Below are 16,157 nucleotides of genomic sequence, written 5' to 3'. Positions count from 1 at the left end.
AAAGACACACCTGCGACTGGTTAATTTATAAAAAGAGGTTTAATTGACTCACAGTTCCACATGACTGGAGAGGCCTCATAATCATGGTGGAAGGCAAATGAGGAGCAAAGTCATGTCTTACATGGTGGCAGGCAAGAGAGTGTGTGCAGGGGAACTGCCACTTATAAAACCATCGGATCTCGTGAAACGTATTCACTATCATGAGAACAGCATGGGAAAGACCTGCCCCCATGATTCAGTTACCTCCCACCAGATCCCTTCCACAACCTGTGGGGATTATTATAATTCAAGATGAGATTTGGGTGGGGACACAGAGCCAAATCCTATCAGCAGCCCTGGCCAACTCTCTTTCTTAGCACAGTCACATCAGAGTGCTTAGATGTAAGCCACCGACACCAGCCTGGTGATTAAGATGAACAAGGCTATACTAAAAAGACACTAAATACAGAAATAATAAATACCCAGGGTGATGGATACCCTAAATACTCTGACTTGATTATTACACATTCTATGCAAGTAACAAGATATCACATGTACCCCATAAACATGTACAAATATTATGTATCAATTAAAAAGGGAAAAAAGACATTAGATAGTTCACAAAGTTGCTAGAAGGGCCAGGGGACCAAATGCAGAGCTATACAACCTAGAACTACAGGAAACCACACTGGCCCAGTGAGGACCCTGGTGCTACCAGATGCTACTAGAAGTCACCATTGACATCCCTGCCATTGGTGCCCCTCGACCCTGATTCCTGCTGCTCCACTGCCACCAGCAGAGAGAAGATCATTATCTATCATAATGATAGAAATGCAAACTGAAACTGTCCATGATCCCACCTATGAGACTGGCAAACATCCAAATGACACATCGTGTTGCAAGGCTTAGGGAAAACAGTACTGTCACACACTGCTGGAAAAAATGCCAAATGTATGGAGAAAACATGGCAAAGCAAGGCTGGGAAGTGACATATGTGCCCCCCTTTGACTCAGCGATCCCTCTTCCAGGAATCTACCTCGAAAATACACTGCAAAACTACCAAGTGATGTATGCCTAAGGGTAGTCATTGTAGTACTGTTAACAGCAAAAGGATGGAAACAACCCAAATGTTCATAAACTATGGTAATCCACACAAGGCAGTTACATGCAACCATATAAACAAATGAAGAACATGGTTTCATACCGACATAGGGTGACCTCCAGCATATATTGTTAAGAGATAAAAGCAAGGCCAGGCACCAGGGCTCATCCCTGTAATCCCAGAACTTAGGGAGGCTGAGGCAGGCAGATCGCTTGAGCTCAGGAGTTCGAGACAAGTCTGGGCAACATGGGGAAACTCCATCACTATAAAAAATACAAAAATTACTCAGGCGTGGTGGCACTTGCCTGTAGTCTCAGCTACTCAGGAGACTGAGGTGGGACGATTACCTGAGCCTGGGAGGCAGAGGCTGCAGTGAGCCATGATTGAGCTACTACACTCCAGCCTGGGTAACAGAGTGAAACGGTGTCTCGAAAAATAATAAGAGAAAAAAGCAAGATGGTTAGCAAGGCTTATGATATGCTATCTTTTGTGTAAGAAGAGGAAAAATATATATGTATATATACATCTGCTTGTGTTTTCAAATATGGAAAACACATAAAAACAACAAACCTATTTGTATATCAAATAGGTGACATCACAAAACAGAGAAAGGAACTATATCAATTGATTTTAACATGTAATATTTTGACTGTACATATCAAGTGGGAGATATTGGAAGATCAATAATCACCACAAAGAAGTAACTGCTAGAAGGTCTCATTTCATCCAAAGACACATTCATATCACTGGGACCATTTCCCAAGTGTCCAGCTCAGAAACCAGAGCATCAGACTTGACTCTGTTCTTGCCTTCCCTCTCCTATCCTACCCAACAGATCCCAATGTGTGGTCAGTTCCACTCTCAGATCCCAAATCCCTCTACCTCTCTCCATCCATAGAGCTTGTACCTTTATTAAGGTCCCCATTATTTCTTTCCTGCCTCTAGTCATGCTTGTCCTTTTCCCATACCACAGCTAAAGAGAAAAATCTGCTTTTCCTTCTTTACTAGAAGATTTCCAGTGTTACCAAAATATCTTCAGTATATAGCCTAAACTTTGAAGCACAGTTTGCAAAGCACTTCAGGATCTGGCTCCTGTTCCTCCCTTCAGATTGCTCTCTCTTAATCTTTTCTCATTCATTCATTCCCTCTCCCTCTCCCTCTCCCTCCCTCTCTCCATTTATCCAGGTCTCTCATCACATACACATTTCTCCTGCCAGACTGCTACTTGCATCTCCCAAAACCCCATGCTTCCTCTTGCCACAGGACCTTGGCACATGTTATCCTCTGTGGCTTGACTTCTCCTCCCAAGCCCCCTCACTTTGTTTAGTCTGCTTCTCCCATCAGCATGCTCACCACCTTCTCTAGTAAGTCTTCACTGACTTTCCTCCCACCTGCCTCCATTCCCATCCATGTTGCCATAGTCCCCCATGCTTCTCTATCATAGCATTTACTACACTGTATGGTAGCTGCCTGTTCTCCATATCCCCCCAGGCTATAAGCTCTGGGAATGCCGGAGTGTGTCTTTTGTTTTATCATTGTATTCCTAGTATCTGACTTGGTACATAAAGCTGCTTAGTCAGCTTGTTAAATGAATGAGTGAATGAATTCAAAGTTGTACAAGTTTAACACTGAAAAGAGTACTGACTCCTTTTATTGCTGTGTCTTTAGTTAGAATAGGCTGAATTGTGTCACTTTTCATAATCATGGCACCACAGCGTCCTGATGGCTGCCTGCTGGAATTCAGGCGTTCAGCCTGTGCCTGTTCATTGCCTCCAACAACATGAAGGCAACCTGAAGTCTCCCACTCCACACTCACCTGGGTGGATCAGGCAGGAGTCACACTCATTCTCCTCATTCCTGCAGCAAGGGATGGTATAACCCACAACTTCCTTCTTTCCGGGGCAGACGCACTCAATCTGATCATATTCACAACACTCCCGACACATGATATTCCACTCGGCTCCAGGACAGGCTTCATTAATGACTGTGTACTCTGAAATGGAAAACCAGCAGGTGAGGCTAGGGCCTGGCAGGGAGTGTAAGACTCTTAAGTACTCTACTGCTAAGAGGCAACTTTGCCCTATAAATGCATTGCCCTGCCTGAATGAGAAAGAAGATCCATGTGAATTCTTCCCAGGCCAATGTCTCCAAAGTAGGGAGACCTACCCCAAGGAATATTTGAAACCACCCATGGGAGCATAGATGAAATCTGTTTTAACTGCTATTCATTTTTATTTTTATCTTTAAAAAATGAAATCAAGTTTTATCATTATATAATCTAGGTGGATTGACAATAGAACTTAATGTATATAATTTATAAACCAGCACACATCTCTTAGGTGTCTATGCTCATTTATATTTTTGTTAGAATACATCAGGCCGCTGTTTATGACTACACAGGTTGTGCACTGCACAGATCCATAGGCAGCCATTAAACTGCATGACTACACACTGCAGCCCAGGAATGTGGGCCATCAGATTTTGGAGACCAGTCTCCACACCAGGTCATTCAAGTGCAAGGCCGATTGCCCAGTAGAGACCATGTCATTTCTTCCAAACTCGGCCCCTCAATTTTTCAGTGTACTATTTTCATAGTACCTCCAAAGCGAAAACCAACAGAAAAGACAAAAAGTACCTTAATTAGTATGTTTGGGAGAATTTCACTGTTTTACAATGGTGAACTCATTAGCCCAACTTCATTCAGGCGCCAAGTGCAACTGAGTGTTCTTTCCCATAAGAAAAAAAAAAAAAAATCCCTTTCTGTGCAGGATTTTTTCCTTCTCATTTTCTTTTTTTATATATACCTTCAATAAAAACAAAAACCATCTGGCAAAACCTATAAGAGGAATCAGTCAGAGGCTGCCCGAAAAAAGTCAGGCTAAGAAACAGACCTTCTAGTTTTGATTTCCTCTTCATTTTCCCCACTCTCCATTTCTAAAAATTTTGCACAAAGATGACAATTACAGCTGAAATGAGTCAGATATTTGAGGAAGTGAATCTGGACAAGATCCCCACAAACCCTTCCCAAGAAACTCCAGGCAGGGATCACCAGCATGCTTCGCAGGCCCACATAAATGAACTCTAGCATCTGCAGTGGCTTCTAAACCCTTGAATTTCATAGTTTCCTCCCTAAATTAGGAAGTGTGACACAGGGTTGGTCACTCTCAATTTTCCAAGTAGAGCCATTTAAAGAAAGTATCATCATCTACTCTTAGCCTCAGGTCATAAGAACATGCCAATATCATAGAAGGTAGCCACTTGCACAATGTGGGACAGTTATTTAAATGGAATAAATTTAGTTTTATGAAAATTTGACTTTTTAAATCATTTTTCCACAAACATTAGTGGACCAGAAAAGATCCTTACATTGGTGTTTGGGAATGAGTGGCTACATCATCACAGCATAATCACCACTGAGATTTGTTTCCACCACTACTGTCTGAGCCCCTTCAGGGGGACCCCCACGACTTACTTAGCTGTGCTTCCCATGTCTCTGATGATTTGCTGACAAAGTGAATGACTTCTAAAATCTGGATAATAATTTAATGGTTAAAAGCAAGAAACAGCAGAAGGAAACACAGGAGTAAATCTCCATCCATGATCTTGGATTTGGCTATGGATTCTTAGATATGACACCAAATCAGGAGCAACAAAATAAAAATGAATTCGACTTTATTGAAATTAAAAATGTTTGTGCAGCAAAGGACATTATCAAATAAGTGAAAAGACCACCCATAAAATGGGAGAAAATATCAGAAAATATTTCTGATAAAGGCTTGATATCCAGGACATATTTCTAAAACTCGTACAACTCAACCATAAAAAAGACAGACAACATAGTTTTTTAAATGAGCAAATGACTTGAATAGACATTTATCCAAAGAAGCTATATAAACGGCCAACAAGCACATGCTAAGATGTTTAACATCACAAGTCATTTGGGAAATGCAAATCAAAATCACAATGAGCTACCACTTACTAGGGTGGCTGTGATCCAAACCAAGGGAAAAAATGGAAAACAAGTGTTGGCAAAGAGGCAGAGAAATTGGAACCCTTGTACATTGCTGATAGAAATGTGAAATGGTGCAGCCCCTGTGGAAAACAGTTTGGCAGTTCCTCTAGAAGCTAAACAGAATTGCCCAGCAATTACACTTCTAGGTATAGATCTAAAAAATTGAAAACAGAGACTCAGAGATACTTGTATGCCAATGTTCATTCACAATGGCCAAAAGGTGGAAATAACCCAATTTTCCATCAAGAGATGAATAGATAAACGAAATGAAGCATATGGGCCGAATGCAGTGGCTCACACCTGTAATCCCAACACTTTGGGAGGCCAAGGCAGGCAGATCACTTGAGGCCAGGAGTTCGAGACCAGCCTAGCCAACATGGTGAAACCTCAACTCAACTAAAAATACAAAAAATTAGCCGGGAGCGGTGGTGTACACCTGTAATCCCAGCTACTTAGGAGGCTGAGGCACGAGAATCGCTTGAACCCAGGGGGCAGAGGTTGCAGTGAGCCAAGACTGTGTCATTGGACACCAGCCTGGAGGACAGACCAAGACTTTTGTCTCAAAATAATAATAATAGTAATAGTAATAAATAATATAAAAAATAAAAAATGAGGTATGTGCATACAATGGAATATTATTCAGCTGTGAAAAGGAATGAAGAACTGCTATGTGCTACAATGTAGATGAACCTTGAAATCATGCCAAGGAAAAGAAGCCAAACACAAAAGGACAAATATTGTCTGATTCTGCTTCAATGCAATATCTACAATAGGCAAATTCATAGAGACAGAAAGTAGACTAAAGGTTACCAGGAGCTGGGGGAAAGCTGAATGGAGAGTTGTTGCTTAATGGTTACAGAGTTTCTGTTTGGGGTGGTGAACTAGATAGAGGTGATGGTTGCACAGTCACAGGAATCTAATTAATGCCACAGAATTACACACTTAAAATGGCTAAAATGGCACATTTTCTTAGCCTTCTCTATCCTTCCATTCCTCCTCTGATTATCTGCACTCTGCTTTACCCCTTAGCTCTCTCTCCCCTCATTGTACATTTATATCTCCCTATAGGTAAAATGTTTTTGTGTGTCCATAAACCCTAAGACCATGTTGGCCACTCTGAATTTTCAATAAATGGTGATTGATCAACTATAACATGTCACTCTACTGATGCTTATTACTGTACTACATTATAACATTCAACTTCTTTTCTTCTTTCTCATTGCAAGTAAAATATCTAAAAATTCTCACTCAATACAGCTTTCTTTTATACATATATATAGCTTCTTTTTAACATAGAAAAAAAATATTTTCAAAGGCTGAGAGAATGAAGGGAAGTCATCCAGTTAGAAAGAATAGCACACCCAAAGGCCACGGGATGAAAATAAACACAGGCCATACGCATAGGACAAAAACTAAGCTTGCTTGAAAGAAGCAAAGATTATGAATCTTGTATAAGTTCTTTTTTAGATCACAAGCTCCTACCTGTGCCAAGTTTTCCTAGTGGAATGTGTATTATTAATAATATGCTGTAGTGTGTTAAATCCATGTGGTATAGCCCGTTATTCAAATTATTCAAATTTTGGTATTTGTGATACCAAAAAAGGGCACATTTTATGTTATCTATATATATTACCACAGTGTTTTAATTGTGAAAAGTAGGGGAGGGAGACTGAGAGAAAATAAATCGGTTAGATGCTCAAACATGGGAGTCGACAGACCTGGGTTTGGAATCTCCCTCTGCTACTTGCCTTGGCAAAGTTACGTTACTCTCTCAGCCTCAGTTTAGTATCCAGTAAAATGAGTACATTTTCTCCAATTTAGGCCTGTTGAAAATATTAGACAAAATAATGCATATAAACAGCTTAGCACAGCACCCAGTATGTACTAAGCATTCAGAAACTAATAGCTTAAAAAGAAAAAAAGAAAAACAATAGAGAACACCCATATTTCTCAAGGATATTGTTTTTTATGCATGCCAGATCAATTTCTTGCTTAAAATGGTCACCTTGCTTCCCACTGCTTTTTAGAAAAACCCTCAAATCCTCTGCCACGGCCCACAAGGCCTTTGAGGTCTATGGTCTCCCAACTCCGTCAAGCTTTTCTGGCCACTGTTTCCCACCTTCTCTCCATTTCTCAAAACCACCAAGCTCTGGCCCACCTTGGGACCCCACATGTGCTTCTCCCCAGGCCTCTGTCTCAGGCCTTCACGTTAATGATGTGTGTTCAGAGAGGTCCTCCCTGGCATTCCCCTCTGAAATGCACACCCCTTCCATCCCATCCGTGGTTATTTCTGTCTCAGTATCCTCAGTATCCTGGTCCTTACCACAGTTTAGAATCGTTTTCTGTTCTCATTTACCTGCCGAGTGTCTGCCTCCCTTACATGCCCATAAGCTAACAGGAGCCACATCAAACTTGTTCACCACTGCCAGGACAGGGCTGGCTGGCACACAGAGGCGCTGAACAAATATCTGTTGAATGAATTCAGCCTGAACTCAAGAGCTAACCTTTCTTCAGCAGTCAAATATTTCCATCCAGTGGGTTCAGCTTGGAGCCATGAGCCAGGAGAGCTGGCTTTGCCTCTAATTTGTTGATACCAGAGCTGGGTGCCTTTCCTCCCACAGTGAGGTATCTAGACATGAAGGTCCAGGTGGCCTGCCTTGGGTCCATATTTCTGGACTCCAGCCCCCACCCCTACAGATGTATGTTTGTTCCACTCTCTGAACAGCGAATATGCCCATGGGGTGTGGCTCATGCCTCACACCCCCTCCCTCTATTCACCCCGCAGCAAGCACTACATTCTTCTAGGTTTTCTAAGAATTTTGTAAATACTGATAACTCAAGGGGCTACACCAACAGGATAAATAATTTGCAACTTTTATAAGATTCTGTACGTCAACACGGAAGGCCATTTAAGGTTTGTTCCACTCCCTGTTTGCCCCTAAGCAGCAGACTCGTCACCTCTGGCCTGTCACATACCAGGGGCCTCCATTTTACCCAGGAATTAATTCCCTAAAATACCTTCACTGGCATTTCTCTTTACTCCAATGAGCAAGCCCACCTCTGCCCTCTTTACTCCATTACTCTTTATTTCATAGATAAGATCCATTTCTCTTTACTCCAATGAGCAAGCCCACCTCTGCCCTCTTTACTCCATTACTCTTTATTTCATAGATAAGATCCATTTCTCTCTACTCCAATGAGCAAGCCCACCTCTGCCCTCTTGACTTCATGATTATTTACTTTATAGGTAAGATCCATTTCAGGCTAAGGGAATGACCCCAGGGAATCCTGGCAGAAGGGATTTTACAGATGTGACTAATTTAAGGATTTTGAGATGGGAGGCATACGCTGTAATATCCAGGTGGAACCAATGTAGTCACAAGGACCCCTGTGAGAGGGAGACAGGAGGGTCAGAGTCAGAAAGGAAGTCTGCTGACAGAAATGGAGGTTAGAGTGATGTGCTTTGAAAGTGGACTGTGGGACCACAATCCAAAGAGGCAGGCAGCCTCTAGAAGTCTGAAAAGGCAAAGAAACAGATTCTCCTGCAGAGCATCTGGAAGGAAAGCAGCCCTGCCAACCCTTTGATTTTAGCCTTGTAAGATTCATTTTCGACTTCTGACCTTCACGACTGGAAGGTAATACATGTGTGCTGTTATAAGGCCCTAAAGTTGTGGTAATTTGTTACAGTATCTGCAGGGGACTAACATACCGGGACTTCTTGAAAGAAAGGTTAGCCCACAGCAAGTCTTTGAACCACTCTGTTCCTCATTTTCCCCACTGAGCACAATGCCTAGAGCAAGGGTGAATGATGAACTCATTCTTTCATTCTACAAGTATTTATTGTTGACTACGTCCTAGGCGTGCTGGAATGCAATAGAAAAAAAATGGACACCATCACTAGCCTGATGGTGCTCACAGTTCAATAGAGAAGACATTGGTCAAATGACCCCACAAATACATAATCATAAACCATGATAAGGAAAACTTAGAATGCTAGAAGAATGAATGAGTGGTCATGAAGGTGCATTAGCACCAAATCTACAGACCTCATAGGGTTAGCGAGGTTTAAATAAAATTACAGAAAGAATCCATCTACAGCTCTGCATCACTTAACGACAGGGATATGTTCTGTGAAATGTGTCACTAAGCAGTTTCATCGTTGTGTGAACATCAGAGTGTATTTAACACAAATCCAAGTGGTATAGCCTACTACACACCTACACACAGGCTACAAACCTGTATAGCATGTTACTGTACTGAATACTATAGGCAATTGTAACACAATGGTAAGTACTGGTGTATCTAAACATATCTAAACAGAAAAAATATGGTATAAAAGATTTTAAAAAATGGAACAGCTATATAGGGCACTTACCATGAACACGGCTTGCAGGACTGGAAATTGCTCTGGGTGAGTCAGTGAGTGAGTGCTGAGTGAATGTCATAGGCCTTCACTATACACTATTGTAGACTTTATAAACACCATACACTTAGCCTACACTCAATTTATCAAAAATATTTGCTTCAGTAATAAATTAACCTTAGTTTTCTGTAACTTTTTAATTTTATAAACTTTTTTTTTTTTTTTTTTTTTGAGACAGGGTCTCACTCTGTCACCCAGGCTGGAGTGCAGTGGCACAATCTCAGCTCACTGCAACCTCCGTTTCCCAAACTCAAGTGATCCCCCCACTTCAGCCTCCCAAGTAGCTGGAACTGCAGGCATGCACCACTAGGCCCGGCTAATTTTTTGTATTATTTTTGTAGAGACAGGGTTTCATCATGTGGCCCAGACTGGTTTTGAACTGCCGGGCTCAAGCAATTCACCTGCTTTGGCCTCCCAAAGTGCTGAGATTACAGGTGTGAGCCACTGCACCCAGCCAATAGCACCCAGCCAATAAACTTTTTAGTGTTCACTTTTTGAGTCTTTTACAACAACTTAAATAAAACATAAACACAAGTACAGTTGTACAAAAATATTTTCTTTATATTTTTATTCTATATGCTTTTTGCTTTTTTCCTATTTTTAATTTTTTTTTTTTTTTTTTACTTTTTAAACTTATTTGTTGAAAACTAAGACACAAACATACATATTAGCCTAGGCCTACACAGGATCAGGATCACTGCTTCCACATATGAGTAAGAACATGCAATATTTGTGGTTCTGTGCTTGCTTATTTCACCTAACATGATAACCCCCAGTTCTATCCATGTAGCTGCAAATAACAGGATTTCATTCTTTTGCATAAATAAATAATACTCCCTTATACATAGGTACCACATTTTTGTTCAGCAATCATCCACCGATGGGTACTTAGGTTGATTCCGTATCTTGTCTATAATGAATAGTGCTGCAATAAACATAAGAGTAGAAATGTCTTTTTGATATATTGATTTCCTTTCTTTTGGATGTATTCCCAGTAGTGGAACTGCTGGATCACACGGTAGTTCTATTTTCAGTTTGCTGAGAAACCTCCATACAGTTTTCCATAATGGCTGCACTAATACACATTCCCACCAACGCTGTACCAGGTTCCCTCTTTATATCTTCACCAGCATGTTATTGCCTGTCTTTCTGATAAAAGCCATTTTAACTGGATGGAGATGATATCTCACTGTGGTTTTGATTTGCATTTATCTGCAGTTTTTCATATACCTGTTGACCATTTATATGTCTACTTTTGAGAAAAGTCTATTCAGATCTTTTGCCCATTTTTAAATTTAATTAATTAATTAATTTTTAAGTTCTGGGGTACATGAGCAAGATGTGCAGGTTTGGTACATAGGTAAACATGTGCCATGATGGTTTGCTGCACCTACCAACCCATCACCCAGGTATTAAGCCTGGCATGCATTAGCTGTTTTTCCTAATGCTCTCCCCCAACCCACCTTCCTCTGACAGGCCCCAGTGTGGGTTATTCCCCTCCCTGTGTCCATGTGTTCTCATTTTTCAGCTCCCAATTATAAGTGAGAACATGTGGTGTTTGGTTTTCTGTCCCTGTCTTAGTTTGCGGAGGATAATGGCTTCCGGCTTCATCCATGTCCCTGCAAAGGACATGATCTCATTCCTTGTTATGGCTGCATAGTATTCCACGGTGTATATGTACCACATTTTCTTTGTCCAGTCTGTCATTGATGGTTTTGCCCATTTTTAAATCAGATTTCTTTTTTTTTTTTTTTTTTTGCTATTGAGTTGTTTTAGCACGTTGTATCTTCTGCTTATTAATCCCCTGTCAGATGGATAGCTTGCAAATATTTTCTCTCATTCTGTGGTTGTCTCTTCACATTGTTGATTGTTTCCTTTGCTGTGTGTAAGCCTTTTGGCTCAATGTATTAATAATCCCATTTGTCCATTTTTGCTTTCTTGCCATGCTTTTGAGGTTTTACCCGAAAAATCTTTGCCCAGATCAATGTCCTGGAGCATTTCCCCAATGTTTTCTTTTAGTAGCTTCATAGTTTCATATTGGATTTAGTCTTTAATTCATTCTGATTTGATTTTGTATGTAAGAAATAAGGGTCAAGTTTCTTTCTTCTGCATATAGATATCCTGTTTTCCTGGCACTATTTATTGAAGAGACTGTTCTTTCCCCCATTGTATGTTCTTGGTACCTTTGTCAAAACTGAGGTGGCTATAAGAAATGTGGATTTGTATCCGGGTTCTCCATTATGTTTCACTGATCTATGTGTCTATTATTATGTAAGTACCATGCTGGTTTGGTTACTACAGCTTTGTAGTATACCTTGAAGTCATGTAGTGTGATGTCTCTAGCTTTTTTTTTTTTTTTTTCTCTTGCTCAGGATTGCTTTAACTATTCAGAATCATTTGTGATTCCATATCAACTCTAGGATTGCTTTTTCTATTTCTGTGAAGAATGTAATTGGTATTTTGATTCAGGGTTGCACTGAATCTATAAATTGCTTTGAGTAGTACTGTCATTTTAATGGTATTAATTCTCCAAATCCATAAGCATGCAATATCTTTCCATTTTCTTGTGACCTCTTTAATTTCTTTCATCAGTGTTTTATAGTTTTTCTCATATGGCTCTTTCACTGCTCTGATTAAATTGACTCCTAGGTATTTTATATTCTTTGTAGCTATCGTAAGTGGGTTGCTTTCTTGATTTCTTTCTCAGATTATGTTGGTGTAAATAAATGCTACTGATTCTTATAGGTTGATTTGTATTTTATGACTTTACTGAATTCATTTATCAGTTCTAACAGTTTTTTGGTACAGTCTTTCGATTTTTTTTTTAATATAAGATTATTTGGTCTGCAAGCAAGGCTAATTTGACTTCTTCCTTTCCAAATTGGATGTCCTTGATTTCTTTCTCTTGTCTAATTGCTCTGGCCAAGACTCCCAGTATTATAACGAATAATAAAAGTGGTGGAAGTGGGCATCCTTGCCTTATTCCCAATCTTAGAGGGAAATCTTTCCAATTTTTCCCCATTAAATATGATATTGGCTGTTGGTTTGTCACATATGGCCTTTATTATTTTGGAGTATGTTCTTTCTATGTCTCATTGTTTAGGGTTTTCATCATGAAGGGATGTTGAATTTTATCAAATGCTTTTTCAGCATCTATTGAAATGATCATATGGTTTTTGTTCTCGGTTTTTTTGATGCATGTACCATGTCTGTTTATTTGCATATTATTTGAATCATCCTTGCATCCTTGGGGTGAATCATGGTGAATGATCCTTTTAATGTGTTGTTGAATTCAGTTTGCTAGCATTTTGTTGAAGATATTTGCATCTGTGCTCATTATTGATATTTGCTTCTAGTTACCTTTTTTGCTGTTGTTCTATCCTCATCTGGTTTTGATAATAGGGCAATGCTAGCCTCATAGAATGAATTTGGAAATATTCCCTCTTCAATTTTTTTGGTAGAGTTTAAGGAAAATTGGTATTAATTCTTCTTTAAATATTTGGTAGAATTCAGCAGTGAAGCCATCAGGTCCTAGGCTTCTCTTTGATGGGAGACTTTTTATTACAGCTTCAACCTTGTTACTCATTACCGGTTTGTTGGGGTTTTCTATTTATTACTGGTTCAATCTTGGTAGGTCGCAAGTGTCCTGGAATTTATCCATTTCTTCTAGATTTTCCAATTTGTTGGATTATAGTTTTTCGTAATAGTCTCTAATAATTCCCTGTGTTTCTGTGGTCTTGGTTATGTCTTTTCTCATTTCTAATTTTATTTAATTAGGATTCCTCTTTTTTTAATTTTAGCTAAAGGTCTGTTGATTTTATCTTTTCAAAAAACCAACTTTTTGTTTCATTGAATCTTCTTAAATTTTGGTCTTAATTTAATTTATTTCTGATATAATCTTTATATTTCTTTGCTTCTATTTAATTTCGGATATTTTTGTTGTTCTAGTTCCCTGAGGTGCATTGTTAGGTTTTTTGAATTCCTTCCACTTTTTTGGTGTAGGTGTTTATTGCTCCAAACTTCCCTCTTAATACTACTTTTGCTGTACCCCATAGATTTTGGTATGTTGTATTTCCATTATCATTTGTTTGAAGAAATTTTTTTTTTATTATACTTTATGTTCTAGGGTACACGTGCACAATGTGCAGGTTTGTTACATATGTATACATGTGCCATGTTGGTGTGCTGCACCCATCAACTCCTCATTTACATTAAGTATATCTCCTAATGCTATCCCTCCCCCCTCCCCGCACCCCACAACAGGCCCCAGTGTGTGATATTCCCCTTCCTGTGTCCAAGTGATCTCATTGTTCAATTCCCAGCTATGAGTGAGAACATTCAGTGTCTGGTTTTCTGTTCTTGCAATAGTTTGCTGAGAATGATGGTTTCCAGCTGCATACATTTCCCTACAAAGGACAGGAACGCATCCTTTTTTAAGGCTGCATAGTATTCCATGGTGTATATGTGCCACATTTTCTTCATACAGTCTGTCATTGATGGACATTTGGGTTGGTTCCAAGTCTTTACTATTGTGAATAGTGCCACAATAAACATACATGTGCATGTGTCTTTATAGCAGCATGATTTATAATCCTTTGGGTATATACCCAGTAATGGATGGCTGGGTCAAATGGTATTTCTAGTTCTAGATCCTTGAGGATTCACCACACTGTCTTCCACAATGGTTGAACTAGTTTACAGTCCCACCAACAGTGTAAAACTGTTCCTGTTTCTCCACATCCTCTCCAGCACCTGTTGTTTCCTGACTTTTTAATGATTGCCATTCTAACTGGTGTGAGATGGTATCTCATTGTGCTTTTGATTTGCACTTCTCTGATGGCTAGTGATGATGAGCATTTTTTTCATGTGTCTGTTGGCTGCATAAATGTCTTCTTTTGAGAAATGTCTGTTCATATCCCTTGCCCACTTTTTGGTGGGGTTGTTTCTTTCTGTAAATTTGTTTGAGTTCTGCTGTTAGTCTGATGGGCTTCCCTTTGTAGGTAACCCGACCTTTCTCTCTGGCTGCCCTTAACATTTTTTCCTTCATTTCAACTTTGGTGAATATGACAATTATGTGTCTTGGAGTTGCTCTTCTCGAGGAGTATCTTTGTGGTGTTCTCTGTATTTCCTGAATTTGGATGTTGGCCTGCCTTGCTAGGTTGGGGAAGTTCTCCTGGATAATATCCTGCAGAGTGTTTTCCAACTTGGTTCCACTCTCCCCGTCACTTTCAGGTACACCAATCAGACGTAGATTTGGTCTTTTCACATAATTCCATATTTCTTGGAGGCTTTGTTCATTTCTTTTTACTCTTTTTTCTCTAAACTTCTCTTCTCACTTCATTTTATTCATTTGATCTTCAATCTCTGATAATCTTTCTTCCAGTTGATCGAGTCAGTTACTGAAGCTTGTGCATTTGTCACGTAGTTCTCGTGTCATGGTTTTCATCTCTATCAGGTCGTTTATGGACTTCTCTGCACTGGTTATTCTAATTATCCATTCGTCAAATCTCTTTTCAAGGTTTTTTAGTTTCTTTGCGCTGGGTTCGTAGTTCCTCCTTAAGCTCTGAGAAGTTTGATGAACTGAAGCCTTCTCTCAACTCATCAAAGTCATTCTCCGTCCAGCTTTGTTCCATTGCTGGCCAAGAACTGCGTTCCTTTGGAGGGGGAGAGGTGCTCTGATTTTTTGAATTTTGAGCTTTTCTGCACTGCTTTTTCCCCATCTTTGGGGTTTTATTTACCTTTGGTCTTTGATGATGCTGACGTACAGATACGGTTTTGGTGTGGATGTCCTTTCTGTTTGTTAGTTTTCCTTCTAACAGTCAGGACCCTTAGCTGCAGGTCTGTTGGAGTTTGCTTGAGGTCCACTCCAGTTAGGCTACTCCCAGTTAGGCTCTCTTAGTTAGGCTACTCGGGGGTCAGGGACCCACTTGAGCAGGCAGTCTGTCCGTTCTCAGATCTCAGTCTCTGTGTTGGGAAAATCACCACTCTATTCAAACCTGTCAGATAGGGACATTTACATCTGCAGAGGTTTCTGCTGCTTTTTGTTTAGCTATGCCCTGTCCCCAGAGATGGAGTCTACACAGGCAGGTAGGCCTCCTTGAGCTGCAGTGGGCTCCACTCAGTTCGAGCTTCCCAGAAGCTTTGTTTACCTACTGAAGCCTCAGCAATGGTGGGCGCCACTCCCCCAGCCTCACTGCCACCTTGCAGTTATATCTCAGACTGCTGTGCTAGCAATGAGGGAGCCTCCATGGGCGTGGGATCCTCCAAGCCAGGTGTGGGATATAATCTCCTGGTGTGCCATTTGCTAAGACCCTTGGAAAAGCACAGTATTAGGGTGGGAGTGACCTGATTTTCCAGGTGTTGCATGTCATGGTTTCCCTTGGCTAGGAAAAGGAATTCCCTTCCCCCTTGCGCTTCCTGGGTGAGGTGATGCCTCACCCTGCTTTGGCTCTTGTTCCTTGTGCTGCAACCACTGTCCTGCACCGACTGTCTGACACACCCCAGTGAGATGAACCCAGTACCTCAGTTGGAAATGCAGAAATCAACTGTCTTCTGTGTCACTCACACTGGGAGCTGGAGGCTGGAGCTGTTCCTATTCTGGTTGAAGAAATTTTTATATTTCTTTCTTAATTTCTTTATTG

At 40.3% G+C, this 16,157-nt stretch overlaps 1 protein-coding gene across 4 annotated transcripts in view; it reads right to left on the bottom strand.

The window, feature by feature from the left end:
- The window catches only part of PAMR1 (peptidase domain containing associated with muscle regeneration 1), a 103,452-nt gene that overhangs the window by 62,396 nt on the left and 24,899 nt on the right, over positions 1-16,157 (bottom strand). For all 4 annotated transcript variants that reach the window (XM_025355217.1, XM_025355214.1, XM_025355215.1 and 1 more), the window contains one exon: positions 2,898-3,074. In XM_025355217.1, coding sequence (XP_025211002.1) covers positions 2,898-3,027 — 130 coding nt within the window. In that variant the 5' untranslated portion in view covers positions 3,028-3,074. The remainder of the gene's footprint in view (positions 1-2,897; positions 3,075-16,157) is intronic.

Source organism: Theropithecus gelada, chromosome 14 (genome assembly GCF_003255815.1).
Source record: "Theropithecus gelada isolate Dixy chromosome 14, Tgel_1.0, whole genome shotgun sequence".
Lineage (NCBI taxonomy): Eukaryota > Metazoa > Chordata > Mammalia > Primates > Cercopithecidae > Theropithecus > Theropithecus gelada.
The sequence above is the reverse complement of the archived record's forward strand: the minus strand, read 5'-3'. Positions and strand labels throughout refer to the sequence as shown.